Consider the following 15,674-nt stretch of genomic DNA (forward strand, 5'->3'; position numbering starts at 1 on the left):
AGAGCAGGGGAGCCCGGTACCGGCTCGGTCCAGAGCTCGAAATCTGGTAAGAGCGCTCTGTTCGATATGGGCTCGGTTAATTACTGCAGAGCGAACGGTGAGAACATCAGCCAGGTAGTGCTGGGATGCCCAGAGCATCCCTTAAAGCATTCGGCTGAGGGCAAAGAAAAACAGCCTCTTTGCAAGCACAAGGTTGGTTCTCCTCTTGGAGATGTGACTGGTACCGATAGTTTGTTGACCTGTTTCGGTGACTCTTCAGAGAAATTGCAGTGCTTTGAATTCCTCTAGGAATGCTGCTCGTGGGAGGAAGATCCCAGCAATGCCACGGTTTTAAATGCTGTCAGTAGGGATGATGATGACGGTGCTGCTTCTGCATGCTCTGCAAAAGAGGATCTTTATCTGGGGATAAGGGGTTCTGTGTCTGAAGTAGTTCTGGTCCCTTCTCTCTGGTGCTAATTTGGCTGAATTTTTTATTTCTTATGTTTTTATGTGCAGTGGTTACGGCTGCTCAGATCACTATTATGAGTCTGACACTCTCCTGCATTCGTTTCAAGTTCTAGCAAAGCTTTTGGAGTCTCCAGCTACTCAAGATATTATCTGTGATGTGGGAATGTGAGTTTTTTCTGTGTACCTATGCTAAAGGGCTGCTGCCTCTGCAGTGCTTCTGGCTAGGGAGGGCTCTGCACCAGGCTTGTAAACGCATCTTAGGAACTGCACTATTTTCCCTTTTAATTACCATAATTGCAACACACAAAACACTTTCTGAAAGACAGTCCTTTCAAAGATTTCTGGTGGAGCCCTTCAAGAGAGAAATAGGATAATAGTTACTTTGTTTAGTTAGTTATTGGGAACTTTAACGGCTGGACCCCATTGCTGTGGGCAAGCTTTTGGGTGACAGTTTGTGTTACAAAGGGCTGTAGAGATTGTCAGGGCTCACGTAACTTGCTGTGACTGATTTTTGCAAACAGCTATTTGAATTAAAAAATTAGAAGCTAAAACTTGATGTATTGTTTTGTGTAGTTCCTTTCAGGGATACCGTGTAGAATTGTTGTCTTAAAAACAGATTTTGTGCAGAAGTAGATTCTGGAGCTTTATTTTAAAATGGCCACTGGTAACTTTTCTTCTTATTTTCACAGGCCTGTTCTGCACAGAAATGTTCGCTACAATTGTCGAGTGATCTTTTTAAATAAGTAAGTAGGTCTTCATGCAGTTTGTCAGACAATACCTTAGTGTGTCTTTTCAGAGACCTGTTTGGCCTTCAGGAAAGATTCTCCAGTGCTATATAGCGCAATGGAGATGTCTTCCTATCTACTACATTTTAGAGACATAACTAGTGTTTTCCATTATCTCTTTCTGAATTTGTAGAAACTAAATTTCTGCTGCTTTCTGAAAGGCTCCAGGGAAAAACCCCTTAGTTCTGCAAACAGAAACTTTGAAAATTATTGTACGTAGTAGTTGTTTAATGTACAAAGGGTTGGTATTAATCAATGTTCTTATTTGGTCTTGTTTGGCTGCACATCAGGTCTTAACTTGCCCTTTGTGGTTTTTTTTATGTTTTAAGAAAAATTCTTCTGATCAGACCGAAAATATTGTTGGCAAATGCAGGGAACTACCGGGAGCTTAGATGGTTTACCCCGTGGAGCAAAGCAAGGTAGGCTGGCTGCTCTTAAAATCGAGTTTAAAACCACAGCGTGCTGTTTGCAGCCACAGCAGAAGGACTGAAATCTCTATCCATCCCATGGGCGCTGCTGCAGAGCGACAGTGAGGCAGAGTCAGCTGAGCTATGAAATTGGAGCTCAGTTAGGAAGCTTATTAAGTACAATCAAATTTATTAAGTACAATCAAACTTACTAAGTACAAACTCTGAGTTGTTGAGCTGGAAGGAAAAGTGTGGCTGAATGATCCTGTAACCCGTGTGTCGACTTTGTAACTACACGCAGCTCAGGATTGGAAGGGGCTGTGGTCATCTGCTGGATTGCTGCATCTTGCCCAATATTAAACTGGAAAACAATGTGAAATGGATGAGCTCTGTCAGAGTGTAATGACTGCAGAGGGCGAAAGCTGTGCACCTTACGATGCTGTAAAACACGCCTGATCCTCTTCTCTGATGCCACGAACTCATCCTGTAGCCACAGAATGGTTTTAACTTGATGGTCTCAGTAAAACACTTCTGAGAGAGCATCTGTCCTCAGTGTGGGTCAATTCCAGATGAGTTCTGAGTTGTTCACATAGTAACGCTGCAAAAAGAGAAGCTTTGACTCGGCATTTGCCTTGCGTGGTGTGTTCGTTGTTAGGTCTAGTTTATAGCTGGGAAGGAACATTGTTTACTGTGCGTTTCTGAAGTGTAATGGGGTGTTTCTACCTTATAATCTTAGTATTTCGGATTAATTTCCCAGAAATTAATTTTCAGACATTTTTTTAAACATGCACAGCCCTGTACAACTGAGGTACATTTTCTTTAATTAATGTTAAAAGCTGACACAGTGTGGAGATGAGAACCAGTCTTTATGCTGTGATTTCCTTCATGATGTATTCATAACCTATAAACCCGCTCTAGGCACGTGGAGGAGTATTTTCTACCCACGATTATTCAGGAAGTGACTGGACAGGTAAGTTTGTAAAGGATTTTTTCCTTTTCTTTTTAATTTAAACATCATCCAGATTCAATTTAAGTGAGTAAAATTTGTGGCATAGAACTGTGGTACACCAAATTCTGCTGTCAGTCGTGTTGCAGATTCGTAGGTTTCAGTGATAGTTCTCAGTTACCTTAAACAAGAGCATAATTTAACCTTATTTATTTCAGAATTTGGCAGCAAAACAAGTGCATTTTAAATTTGCCTTGAAGATTGTCTTATATTGCACTTATCTGTGCTTCAGACTAGAAATGAGGATGTGTTTTGAGGTAAAAAACCCTGAACCTTCTGGTTTCAGAAGGGTCTAAAACTTGGGTTACTTCCTTCTAAAGCATAGCATGATTCCTGGCAAAAGACAGTCTCTGTTTTCTAGATGGTGTAATTCCAAAGCTGTTATCCTGAAGCAAAGCACTGGATCTGAGTACTCCTGGAATTTCAGTGTGAATTTTGGTACAATCCAATGCAGTTTGTAGCTTTTATTTATTTTTTTTTTTTTTACTTAAACTTGGTGTAAAATGAAGGAAGCTGTAGTGTGATTGGTACTGTGTCACTCATTCCACAGAAGTGAATATTTGGTTTTAATTTTTTTCTGGATTTGTAGTTAACTTTTCAAATTGAATAGATTTTTCTAAGGCATGTGTGTGAGGATGCTCTTGTTTTTTCTCAGGAAACGGTTCCTTTTGGGGATGCAGTGCTAGCCACCGAAGACACCTGCCTAGGGGCAGAAGTATGTGAAGAACTCTGGGCACCAAACAGGTAAAGGGGAAGAAGAAAAGTAAACTAAAACGTACCCTGGATCTGCCTGAAATAAATTTTTTGGAAAAATCTGTTTATTATTCTTGCAGGTAGTAAAGTGTCGCCACTAAGCTAAAATACATCACAGGGAAGATTTCACTGGGCTAGATGCAGAGTGGCAAAAAAGTTTTAGGTACTTAAGCTGAATTCATTTGAAACAGAAGGTAGGAGAGAAATACAGGAAAGAAGCAGAATGAAAAAGGTGAGCTGAGGAAACAAGTGATGGGTAACTATAGTGCTCCCGTTCCACATATTGGTTGGTTTTTTATTCCACCTGAGGTTGAAATGTCCTCTCTGGATCAATCTCTGTAACTGATCTAGGGTCAGAGCGACAGGTTTTTATATCAATTTTATCTGGCAGTTATAATCCCATGTTATCTCCGTTTGCTGTGCTTAGTCTCAAAAGTTCGAGAGTACTGGTAGGTAGGTCTTTTTATTTTATTTTCTTTATTCTTTTTATCCTCGCCTTTGAGCAATTCCTCCAAAGCATTCCACTGAACAGACAAATCGAGATCTCTCGTATCTGACAAACAAGAGCGCAGGCTTCCAGGCCACATCACTTTGAGATGTATCACTTTTTTTTTTTACTATTTAGCTGTTAGTTTTAGTTTTTAACCAGCATCAGACAAGGCATAAAGACAACGCAGAAGGCAATAGCAGAAGGGGAAGCAATGCCTAGTGCCCTGCATGTAGAAGAGAATGAGCAGAATCCCTTCTGTCCTCTGCAGCCACCCACTGCTGGTCTTTGACAGAAGAGTCAGGCGATGCAAGTGAATGGATGGTTTTGAGAGTCTGATCCGTGTTTGAGCTAGGACATGCAGAAAACTGCCTGTGACGTGGATGTTGGTGTTTGTCAGGGGTATTCACAGCATAGTGCTGCCAGCTGAATTATTTTCTGCCTTTTGCTTTGGCAGCCCTCATATTGAAATGGGCCTTGATGGCGTGGAAATTTTCACGAACTCTTCAGGGAGTCACCATGTGCTGCGGAAGGCTCACACCCGGGTGGATTTGGTGAATTCTGCCACAGCAAAGGTATATGCTTAAAAAAAACCCCTTAATTATTTGGTTATGCACCTTTTCCCCCTGTGTGTGTGCAGGGGGAACTCCCAGAAGAGCATGGGAGCACATAGTTCTGCACTGACATGTGTGAAAGATGGATGATACAGTTGGCACATCTGTAAAGAGGAGGTAGAATACCTTAAAACACCTTGATAACTCACAGCTTTGGAGACTTACTCTCTGAAATGTATTAGATGTCCTTGATTTTAATTCCATTAAGCATTGATGAAAAAATTACTGCACTTGTACAATGGCTGGAAAATGAACAGCGTAACTGACCTTCAGTAACTAAGGGTGAAGTGTTGAATCTGCTGCATACAGAGAATAACCAGCGTGAAAGGATGCTGTTGAATGTCCGTTCTACATAAAGGCAGAATTCCTGCTCGCTCTCTGTCGATACCTGTGCCTGAACACACCCCCTCCCTATCTTTTATGTTCCAAATTGGCAGCTTTTTGCCAGCTTGTAATTCTGTCAACAGAGGGTGGTGTTTTCCTGGCAGATGTAAAATAATCCAAAAATCTCTTCCATTTGCCTAAAATGACAGCTCCCTGATTTTTGTTCACATAGCAACACTGTGTTGGAGAAATTCTGGTAACTCTGTTGGAACAGGAAATAGAAATCAGTGTTTAAACTCAGATTTCTTTTTTTTTTTCCTCCACCATCTTCATATTTAAAGTATATTTTTCTATTTTGAGAATTCTGATTATTTTAAAGAAATGAAGACATTTAGTTATTAGGCTGTAATCCTATCTAACAGTGATGGGACAAAACCAAAGTGATGACTGTACACTGTGGAAAATGTTTCATCTGCAGCACTGCTTTGTCATTGTAATGTGACATGCCTCTGTTTAACAGTATTTGCTCTGTTCTTGGGTATCCCACCCCAGCTCCCATCATTATCTCCCTGCTTTTCTTAACTTGAACTTAGAATTTCAGTTTGGGAGTGCAGCCCTTTCTATTTGGGCTAAGGGAATGACTCCTGCTAATAACAGAAGACTTCTGTCTTCCAACGGCGTGAAAGGGATGGAGCTCTCTTACTACTCATGTAATTACGTGTTTCTGTCGTGTATGTCACATGCCTTTTCAAATGACAAGAGTCCCAGCCATAAATCATTCACAATGTAAAGAGAAAGGAAGATTGTGAGGAAGACATCTCGTCATCTAATGTGCTTTCAGGTGCAATAGCCTGAAAAGCATTTTTTTGTCTGTGTGTTTCTTTTCCTCCCAGAACGGCGGAATATATATTTTAGCGAACCAGAAGGGCTGTGATGGTGATCGTCTGTACTACGACGGCTGTGCCATGATTTCCATGAATGGAGAAACAGTTGCACAAGGATCCCAGTTTTCACTCGATGATGTGGTAATGTATTCAACCTATAGCTGCTAGTTACAGCTGGAATTAGTACGGCGCCATTTAAGCTCAACACTTTCCAGACATTCCAGATACTAAGTCCCTGTCTCTAGACTAAAAAAGGTGTATTTTTACTATGCTATTCAGCTAGATCCAAGGTTTTTGCTAGTCACATTGCTGAGACCACTGTCACAGAGGAGGAACTTCAAGAAAATATTTGTATTTGCTATTCCCGTGTTTAGGAAAGAGCCTGTTAACTTCTATTCCCTTATCTCAGAAAAAAAAGGCAAAGTTTGCAGTGTTCTAAGTGTGACCTGGTTGGTAGACAAATGCTTTGATAGGTTGAGCTTTACTTCTGAAAGTCGTTTCTCAGTAGATTTGTCATCAAAGATTCAGGTTTCCTCACATTATGTGTCAAATTAATCTCTTTCCCCAGTATGCTTCTTGCTATTTCCTCTTCTTCTTTGCCACAACTGATGGTGAATCTATTGTTCAGCCTCTGCCCAGCACTATCGGTGCGTTGTGGTTTCTGAGCAGCCTTAGTGTAGTTGGTGAAGCGAGTCAGTTGTGCCCACTCCCTAAGGTAAGCGCTTCTGCCGGGTCAGAAATGACTCGAAGTGAGCATCAAAATCTGGATTGAAAAGCCTTGCATGCGTTCTTCTTCCCTGACGTTTTGTGTAGTCCAGGCCTGTCAGATGTGGTTTATCTGTTTGTCGAAGTAACGCTGAAAGCCTTTCCATAGGAGGTGCTGGTGGCCACTCTGGACTTGGAGGACGTTCGAAGTTACAGAGCAGAGATTTCATCTCGTAGCTTAGCGGTAAGAGTTTTTCTTGGAGGTTGTGTCTGTAAACTCTGCCAAGTTTGAATCGTTACTGAATTTAAAAAGTATTTGCTTGTCTTGATTTTCACAGTATTCTATAGGCCTGATGTTTTGTATTTATATGCTGCATTAATGTCTTCCCGATTTTTCTCTGCTATTGCTTAGGCAAGTAAAGTGAACCCTTATCCCAGGATAAAAGTGAATTTTGTTCTGTCATGTTCTGATGATGTAGCTGTACCTACTTGCGTGCCAATCCAGTGGAGGCACCACAGTCCTGAGGAGGAGATCAGGTAAGCACATACTGAACCTGTTGCTTGAAAATTACCTTGATTTTTTTAAAAAAAACCAACAAAAACTCAAAGGAAATAAACAACAGATCTTATTTACATTGAAGTAAAGAAAATATCTTACTGGAAGACCACAGTAGATATGTTGCCTTGCTTAGGTCTTATTCCATAGCCCCCTGGAGTAAGTATGTTCTGTAATTTCAGCCTCGGTCCTGCGTGCTGGCTGTGGGACTACTTAAGGCGCAGCAGACAGGTAAGAGCAGCTGGTTTTGTTCTTTGCCTTGGCCTGCACATCTCCTGCTATGCCGCAGGGACATAAATGTTGCTGTCCTGTGCTACTCAATGCAAAGTGATGTTAGTCCAAAGTGCAGGGTTTGAATTTTTCACTGGTAGCTTATTCTGACTTAAAAGCCGTCTGCAGTGTGACTTCGGTGTGCTCCTCACACCTCTTCCAAGGGAATCGCGATTTCCTTGAAAGCAACAGCCAGGGTTAGCCTTAATAAAGGGGATTCCTTTTTCTTGAAACACTGCTCTCGCATAAAGGAAAATATTTTAGTGGTATAATGGAGATGATTAAAATAAGCAGAGTGATGTGATAGAGTAATTCAGTTCAATAGTGAAACATATATTAAAAAATTAATCCTTTTTATTAGCTCTTCAGTTTTACAGAGAGTAAAGACAGTGGAAGTTTTTGTAGCCAAAGGGTTTACACTGACTACTTGTTTGATTATCCAGCCAAGGAGAACTTAAGACAGTTTGCTAGGTCTGGTTTGTTTGTCTTTCCCCAGTGAAGCGTTTCTGAATAACACAATGTATGTTTTCCTAATTTTGCTGTTTGGAACGTCTTCCTTACTCTATTTTCAAGGCAGGATTTCTCCTACCTCTTAGTGGTGGAATTGACAGCTCTGCTACAGCTTGCATTGTGTACTCCATGTGTCACCAGGTTTGCCTGGCCGTCAAGAATGGAAGTGAGTAGATCTGTGTGTCAGCCTAAGCCACGCTTACTGGTGGCTATGGACAAACTCGTGTTAGCTGGGGCAATAGATGCCAGAGGTCACTGGTGGTAGACTTTTGCCCAGTGTTCCTAATGGAGTCCTTTGTATCTCTCCATAAATTCCAGCAAAAATGTGTGTCCAGGTTGTAGTTCTTTGAATTAGCTTAATAGTTTCCATCTTGGGTTTAAGAACTGGGTGTCAAACTCAGACTAGTTTCTGTCTAGAGCATCGTTCAGAATCTTGGCTAATGTAGTTTTGGGATTTCAGTTTATCATAAGAATTCTCTCCTTTATTAAATTCAGCACTACAAAACATAGTTAGGCATGGTTCAAGTTCTTACTCTGGCTTTAAGTAGGCTTTATGCATTTAGTACATAGGCCTTTGTACATACCGGATCATATTTTCTGTGAAGTTTCTTTAAGGCATAGAACGAAAGGATTTAAAATTTCCATATTCAAAATCAGGAGCAAAATCAAGAAATCTTTGATATATGAAAATATGTTTCATATAAAATATTTATGAAAATAAGTTAGATGATGGAGTAATCTTATTTGTGAGGGGCAGCCTAAAGCCTAACTGCAATACAGGGAAGATACACAAAATGTGCATATCCGGGATGGCAGGAGCGCAGCAGTTTCTGCTCTTGCTCTGTGTCTTTTGTTCTTCCTCAGATGCAGATGTGCTGGCTGATGTGCACAGGATTGTGAACGACAGGACCTACGTCCCCGAGGATCCTCGGGAATTTTGCAAGCGAATCTTTACCACTTGCTACATGGCCAGTGAGAACTCCTCCCAGGAGACGTGCAACAGGGCTCAACTTCTGGCTGAGCAAATAGGCAGGTACAAGTTGAGAAGTGCTGGGGAAACAAAAATCGTGTTCTGGTAAAGATTTTCATATAAAACTTTCAAACTCTAAGGTGGGGGAAAAAACAGGTAGGGATAGCAGGTGTGTGAAGTATTACAGACATTATTAAGTGTGTAAATGTGAGGCAAACTTAAAACCATTTGGTGAAGGACATGGAAATCTGGAAACAGAGTCTGGAACGTGTTATTCTGTCCTAAGTTTCTTCATCCTGGATCTGAGATGGTAGCAGCCTTGAAACATCATTTGATGGGTGGGGGTTTTGCCTTTTCTTTTAAATGCTGTTTTGTGTAGTCCGTTTGTGCTTGTTGAGTCACTTCTGCTTGAACTCTTCTCAGCTATCACATCAATCTGAACATAGATGCGGCTGTGAAAGCTGTTGTAGGAATTTTCAGCTTGGTGACAGGTCGAACTCCTTGTTTTTCTGTCTATGGAGGGAGCAGCAGAGAAAACCTGGCACTCCAGAATGTGCAGGTGTGTTTCCTGTGGGCTGAATCAGGTCAGACCCTTTACTATTTTGTATTTTAAAAAAAACTCAAAGCAGCAAGGGGGCCCTTCCTCTACATTGCTGTGAAAGCTTGAACTTGTGATGGTGTATCCCTGGAACTTCATGGGCTTCCGAAATCTGTAATCACACATAACTCAGGAGAAGACCAAGATAACTGTTGGTCGAGACTTTTATGGAATGGTTGGGAAGAAACAGTACACACCTGATTCTCATCAGTAGCGTTGGTCTGGGTGCTCTTTAAAAAACATCCTAACGGAAAGTTGCCAGGTCAGGAAAATGGGCGGTGAAGTATTTTAATAGACAAGTCTGAGTCCAGTAGGATTGTGGCAGATCAAGACTATCTTAAACGCCTATTCTTTAAAGCTTCCAACCCAAGCAGCCACTCTTTAGTTTTAGCCATACTTTAATTCTGGCTAAATGTTGATTATCGTGTGTGTTAGTTTTTGTTAGCTGAGGACTTGACCTTTCTTCCCCTGCTACTACTGGAGAAATCCATTTGTCTCATCTGGAAGCAAACATCGAGTCCTTTATCAGCTCTTTGGCAATGGGATAGCCTTTAGTCACAGAGGAGAGCGGCATTTTGCTTAAATCACAAAGAATCGTGGCTAGAGCTGGAGGTCGAGTCTCAGGTCTGTTTGGTATTACTACCTTCCTTAGAAAAAGTTGAGTTTCGGAACGGGGACAAAGGCAAGGAGAACTTTTTACAAATTTTATGTAAATAAATCCCTTTAGCCCAACACTCCATAAAAGCGTGTGGCAGACAGATGGTTTATCTGCATACTCCATCCCTCGTGGATCCTCATTAGTGCTTGTAGGAGGTAGAACATGGCAACTGCTCCCCCTTCCGCAATTCGGAGTAGAACAAACCTGCTTGGTTATGTGAGTAGCAGATACTGGCCTTGGCATTGCTACATGTGTTTAGCATCTTCACAATATCGTCCTTCCTGCAGGAACACTTACCCCTCTCACATTTTGTTCTTTATAGCTTTGTTTAGGGAATTGATTAATAAAAGTGACTGGGGAGAAATTATTCTGCTTTGTGAATTTGCTTTCTTTTGCATTTTGCTTTGCAGGCTAGAATAAGAATGGTCCTTGCCTATCTGTTTGCTCAGCTGACACTGTGGACTCGTGGGATGCCAGGGGGACTTCTGGTGCTGGGATCAGCCAACGTGGATGAAAGGTTGGTGAAAGTTAGAAAACTAAACCCAGGCGAATTGGTCAGGACAGTATTTTAGTTGTTTTGCATCAAATATATTATCTTAGCATGGGCACTTCTGCAGTGCTGCTGTAATTGTTTACAATATCATCATCCTCCTCCTGGCAATTTCGGGGCTTTAGGAGAGTCGTGTTCAGCTGCCCCCTACATATAATAGTTTATACTATAGAGAATATATATGTAGTATTTGTATGTTATACTAGTGCTACATTATTATTTGCTATGACTACCTAAAATTTCCTCTCTTGCTCAGTCTCCGAGGTTACTTGACAAAGTATGACTGCTCCAGTGCTGATCTCAATCCCATTGGTGGAATCAGCAAGACCGATTTGAAGAACTTCATACAATATTGCATTGAAAACTTTCAACTCACAGCCCTCAGGAGGTGAGCAGTGAAGCAGTGATGTTTGGTGACTGTATTTGAGGACTTCACTGGTTTTTTTTCTACTACCAGAGCTAGGCTGCAGTAATATTGCAGGTGCTAATAAATAAAAGAATTCTGTGGATCCCTCTGTTTTTAAATGATGGTGATGCTTACACAATGTAGACTGCTGGGTGCTGGTTTCTAACAAACAGACTGTTTGCTAACTCATGAGACCGGACAGAATCCATCTTTTTCTTTTTCCCTTTTCTTTACAGTATCATGTCAGCTCCACCCACAGCAGAGTTAGAGCCTCTGGTGGATGGACAAGTGGCTCAAACTGATGAGGTAATGAGCAGTGACTTTAAAATGCTTGGGTAAGCCTTATCCCAAAACTTGGGTTTTGTCCAGTAACTCCTGTTTGCTCTTGTCTGTACCTCTGCTCATTGATGTGTTTATAAACCGTCTTAAAGCTGCTGGCGAGGCACTAGTATCCCACACCAGCCGTATCTGTCGACAACACTCTGCAAAAGAGCAAATCAACTTTTTTCTTTTTTTTAATGGTTTTGTATTTTCGGCACTTAGAAGGATGGCTACTTTGAAATTCAGTTGGTTTTAAATGTCAAAAGGGAGTCAGTCATGCTGTTAAAATGACTGATGGCAACACCCTTCCTCTTCCCCCCCACCTCCCCCTCCCCTGCCTTCTCTCTGCTCCCCGCTCGGGTAAGAGGGGCCTGGGAAGCCCAACAACTACTTGTAAGGGCTGTTGGCTGTGTAACTGTAATGTACCATAAAACTCCTTGTGATAAAGCAAAGGGTTGCTGAACTGGAATTGGTAGTGTTCTTCATTTGGCCTTACCTCACCGATATTCAGCTACCCAGGAGGGAAACTGAACATTTCTTTCTCAGGAAAGAAATGTTTTCACTGGCCAAGTCAAATACATTCGTGGAAGAATTTCAGATCTCCTGATTCAGAGATTCCATTTTTTTTTTCCGCTCATACTATTGCTATCTCTTTAGCAATTTCTTTGGTTAAACTGGGTTGTTGTAATTGCTCCATAAAACTGTGAATTATAATTTGCAGAGTTAAGATTTTCAGTGACGATCTGCACCTGTGGTTTCAGGGGGACATGGGGATGACATATGCAGAGCTCTCGATCTATGGCAAATTACGAAAAATCGCAAAGGCTGGACCGTACAGTATGTTCTGTAAGCTCATTAATTTGTGGAAGGAAATTTGTACTCCAAGAGAGGTAATGTATAAAAAAATGTTAAATCATGTAATGTCTTTGCCAAAACAGAGTGTTTGGAGGAAGGTTGAGTAGAGTTCTTTGTAAGTGAAGGGATAGTTTAATTACTCGGTATTTGACATGATTCTACAGCTGTAGCACTGGTATGCATCTCTTACATTAATGCAGCTTGTTGTCCGTGTTGCAAATTGTTAGAACATTAATTGGGTAATTTGTAAACAATTACTTCAGAACTGCACCTTCAGGGGAAGATTATTCTCTGAAACCCACGTGGCTGGCTAGCTGCTCTTGAGGCGTTTGATTACGTATTCTGAGACAGAAAATGGCTCTTGTTCTGAAAGATTACCTGTGCTGAAGAGGTGGCTGCTTTGCTGTCACGCAGTTCTTCCGTTGTTGTGCATAAAGAAAAAAGTTTGGATGCCACCTGACATCTGCAGTGATTCATACTAGTTGTGGTAGATAACCTAAATGTTAAGGGCAGAAAATGCATGTGTAAAGGTAGAACACAGTCTCCAAAATACTCTATTTTTTATTTTTAAATACTAAGAAGCTTCATCTGATTAAAAGCTATATTCTTTGTACACCAGGTGGCATCCAAGGTTAAGCATTTCTTCAGGACGTATTCCATTAACCGACATAAAATGACCACCCTTACTCCTTCCTACCACGCTGAAAACTACAGTCCCGATGACAACCGATTCGACCTGAGGCCGTTCCTCTATAACACCGCATGGTCCTGGCAGTTCAGGTGTATAGATAAAGAGGTAAATGCCTTCCACTTCTTGTATGGTTTTGTACTCCTCAAAATGGGACAAGCCCATTTCTAGTGGATCTCCAGCAAAAGGCAGCTAGCATCTCGGGTAATGGTTTAATGCAGAAATAACTGGTGGTTCTTTCCATGTGACTGTGAGGCTAAGAAGTCTCTGCTTGCAGTGTGATCTGAGCTTTTTTTCATCGTTAAGTACAGCTTGTCCTGTTGCTGGGAAAGCACGGAAAAAAATAGGTGTCATGGGTGTTCCCATGGATGTACTCATGAAGTCTTGTGCTAATGAGAACGAGCTTATGTGTTTCAGTTTCAGTTCAGGACCTGTCTGAAGGGATCTCTTTAATTGCTGGATTAAGTCTTGACCTACATCTGTGTGGGAAAAGCCAATAAGAAGCAGCAATTCGCTTTCACGCCTCTCCCACCTGCTTCTACAACAATCCCCTTTTTGTACTGTCAAGTCGGTTGGCTCACAGATGTGATGTAATGTACAGTGCTCAGGGTGAGCCCTGTGAGGTGTGCAGGGGCTCAAGCAGCAGTCGGAACCGTGATTGGCTTTTTGTGGTTTTCAGTCACACCTTTTGTGTTGTTTTAATGCTACTTTTTTTTTTTTTAATGGCAGAAGTGCTGGGCTGGAGAACTTTAGCACCTTGAAGTTTTTTCTGCCAGAGATTTTACACCCAGCTGCTTTTAAGAATATGTTTATATATGTAATAAAATATTAATTCCCTCGTCTGTGAAATGCCAGACATGCTGTAATAGTGTTTTATTACTGTGAGACCTAGGATAAAAGCTACCATGTGCAGCCCTTTTTGTTGCTCTGTATAGTGGGGTTTTTTTTTTTCATCGTTTTGGACTTTTTCCCACTGAAATGCAGGACAAAGGTGCTTTTGGCCTCAGTGAGAGTTGGGTAAAATATTTTTGTAGGGTCTGGACCAAAATGTAATTATTTTACTTACAGTAAATGTGATTAAGATCTTGTAATGATCCAGGATATCATTACATTCTCTAACGAGGTTCGTATGCAATAGCAGTTGTGCTATGAAAGGATATTAGCCATGGCAACTTATTCCTAAAAAACTGGGGGTCAAGTTTGGGGAGGAATCTGTTATGTAGGCAACAGTACCCTGAGCTGATAAAGTTCAGCGGTACCCAAGCTGATAACTCATCAGCTGATAACTCTCATCAGAGAGAGCTTTTTGCGAGGCCAGAAAACGATGGCTTGCAGTAATTTGAGTCAAATCTGCCCTACTATACAAAAGAGAATAAATACTGTAAGAGTTTCCACTTCCTGTGCATGTTGTAATTCTGAAGACAATCATCTCTAGGACAATGTCTCACTGATAATTTTGTTTCTGGAACTTATTCTGCTCTTACAGTTTTTCTGGCGTAGTAACAGGAGTGTGAAAATAAGGTATAAACTCTAAATGACATGGAAAAAACCCTTGAGTTGGTAATGCCAGGTTTTCCTGTAGAAGAGTCATGTTCCAGCTTGAGCTCCTTTGTGAAGGAAAATGGTTTGGAGAGCTAGCGGTAGAGAAATCTGTTGGATCTGCTTCTCTACTTTGAATGTTTCTAGCGTAGTCGAGCCAGCTGAGTTACCTGCTCTTTTCCCTCTGTACATACTGCAGAAGGAACAGGGCTAAGAGGAAGCTGAGACCGTGACGTTCACTGGGAATTGCCAGATTTGCCCTTGGAGCTTGGATGTCTTTCAGCTCTACTGGGCTTAAGGTTCTACCCGGGCAATGAAATTTCTAGCGATTTAGAGCAACCCCAGAATCTGCAGTAGCATTGTCTGTAGCTGCTGCTTTTGAGTTATGTCTGAGGTAAAGGATGTGTGGTAGGAGCATGCACTTTAACAATTTCTCGGTGCCAAAATGTTCATTGGGATTTTAGTAGTGGGTATAATTTGAAGGAACTGTGCCATAGCTCAGAAGAAAACCAGCACGCGTACCCCCAAGGGCTAGGTGTATCTAAAAAATAAATCTGGGACCTCACTGTGTTATGACAGAAGTGTGAAAAGACACGAGACATTCCATGCAAATTTATTTTTATGATTGAATCAGTTTCCTTTTCACTTGCAGGTATCCAAGCTAGAAAAAAAGGAAGGAATTTCTCTAGTTGAAGACGTGGACTGATATGCTGTCTTGTTGAACTGTGGCATTAATTTGCTAAGCAGAATGTTCAAAAATGGAGTATACTGGGATGATGAACCAAACAATTGTTGAGATGACCATTGTAAGTCGTATTTGTAATCAAATCCTTGTGATTGCCTCCCTGTTTTGTGCCCAATATCCTTAAACCACAGTTTGGGTAAGGAATCATTTATTAAGGATTTCCTTCAAGTACTTGAGTTAATTGCCTTGTATTAAAAATATTTGGTTAAGCTCATCAATCATAAATAAAAGCAGGGAAGTCTTGTGAAAGTGAGTACGCATACAAGTATGAAGTTTGGTTCTAATAATTTGGATATGACTTTGGAGTAACATTCATCTGAAAGTGTAAAATTTTAACAGCTCTGGCATGTGCCTGTTGAGGGGAAAAACTCATTTCACTTTGCAATAAATGTGTCATTTTTATAATGCTAATGGACTCGGTTCTTCCTTTGCATGTTTTTTCCTTACCTAGCTCTGCCTCTGTGGCCTGGTCCAGTGGTTCGAATGGCCACATAAGGTCTAATTCAGCGGGTGAATAATCTCCTTGTTAGCAGGATCCACATTGAAGTTCGGCTTCTTATTTTGCATCTCCTTGTGGTGTAACTTGTGACAAATAA

The 15,674-nt window shown here is 41.2% G+C and overlaps 1 protein-coding gene across 1 annotated transcript; it reads left to right on the top strand.

The window, feature by feature from the left end:
- Positions 1-8: 8 nt before the first annotated feature.
- NADSYN1 (NAD synthetase 1) lies at positions 9-15,068 on the top strand (the record flags this gene model as incomplete). The annotated part of the gene is made up of 20 exons (XM_010140802.1): positions 9-46; positions 496-612; positions 1,137-1,190; positions 1,562-1,651; positions 2,558-2,609; positions 3,301-3,389; positions 4,343-4,460; positions 5,717-5,848; positions 6,582-6,656; positions 6,825-6,949; positions 7,151-7,199; positions 7,812-7,914; positions 8,613-8,781; positions 9,142-9,277; positions 10,385-10,491; positions 10,781-10,912; positions 11,167-11,236; positions 12,013-12,141; positions 12,726-12,902; positions 14,986-15,068. Coding segments are annotated over 20 exons (2,016 nt in total), but the record flags the coding sequence as incomplete, so codon positions are not given.
- Positions 15,069-15,674: the final 606 nt, after the last annotated feature.

The sequence above is a fragment of the Buceros rhinoceros genome, unplaced genomic scaffold, assembly GCF_000710305.1.
Source record: "Buceros rhinoceros silvestris isolate BGI_N320 unplaced genomic scaffold, ASM71030v1 scaffold31547, whole genome shotgun sequence".
NCBI classification, from domain to species: Eukaryota; Metazoa; Chordata; class Aves; order Bucerotiformes; family Bucerotidae; genus Buceros; species Buceros rhinoceros.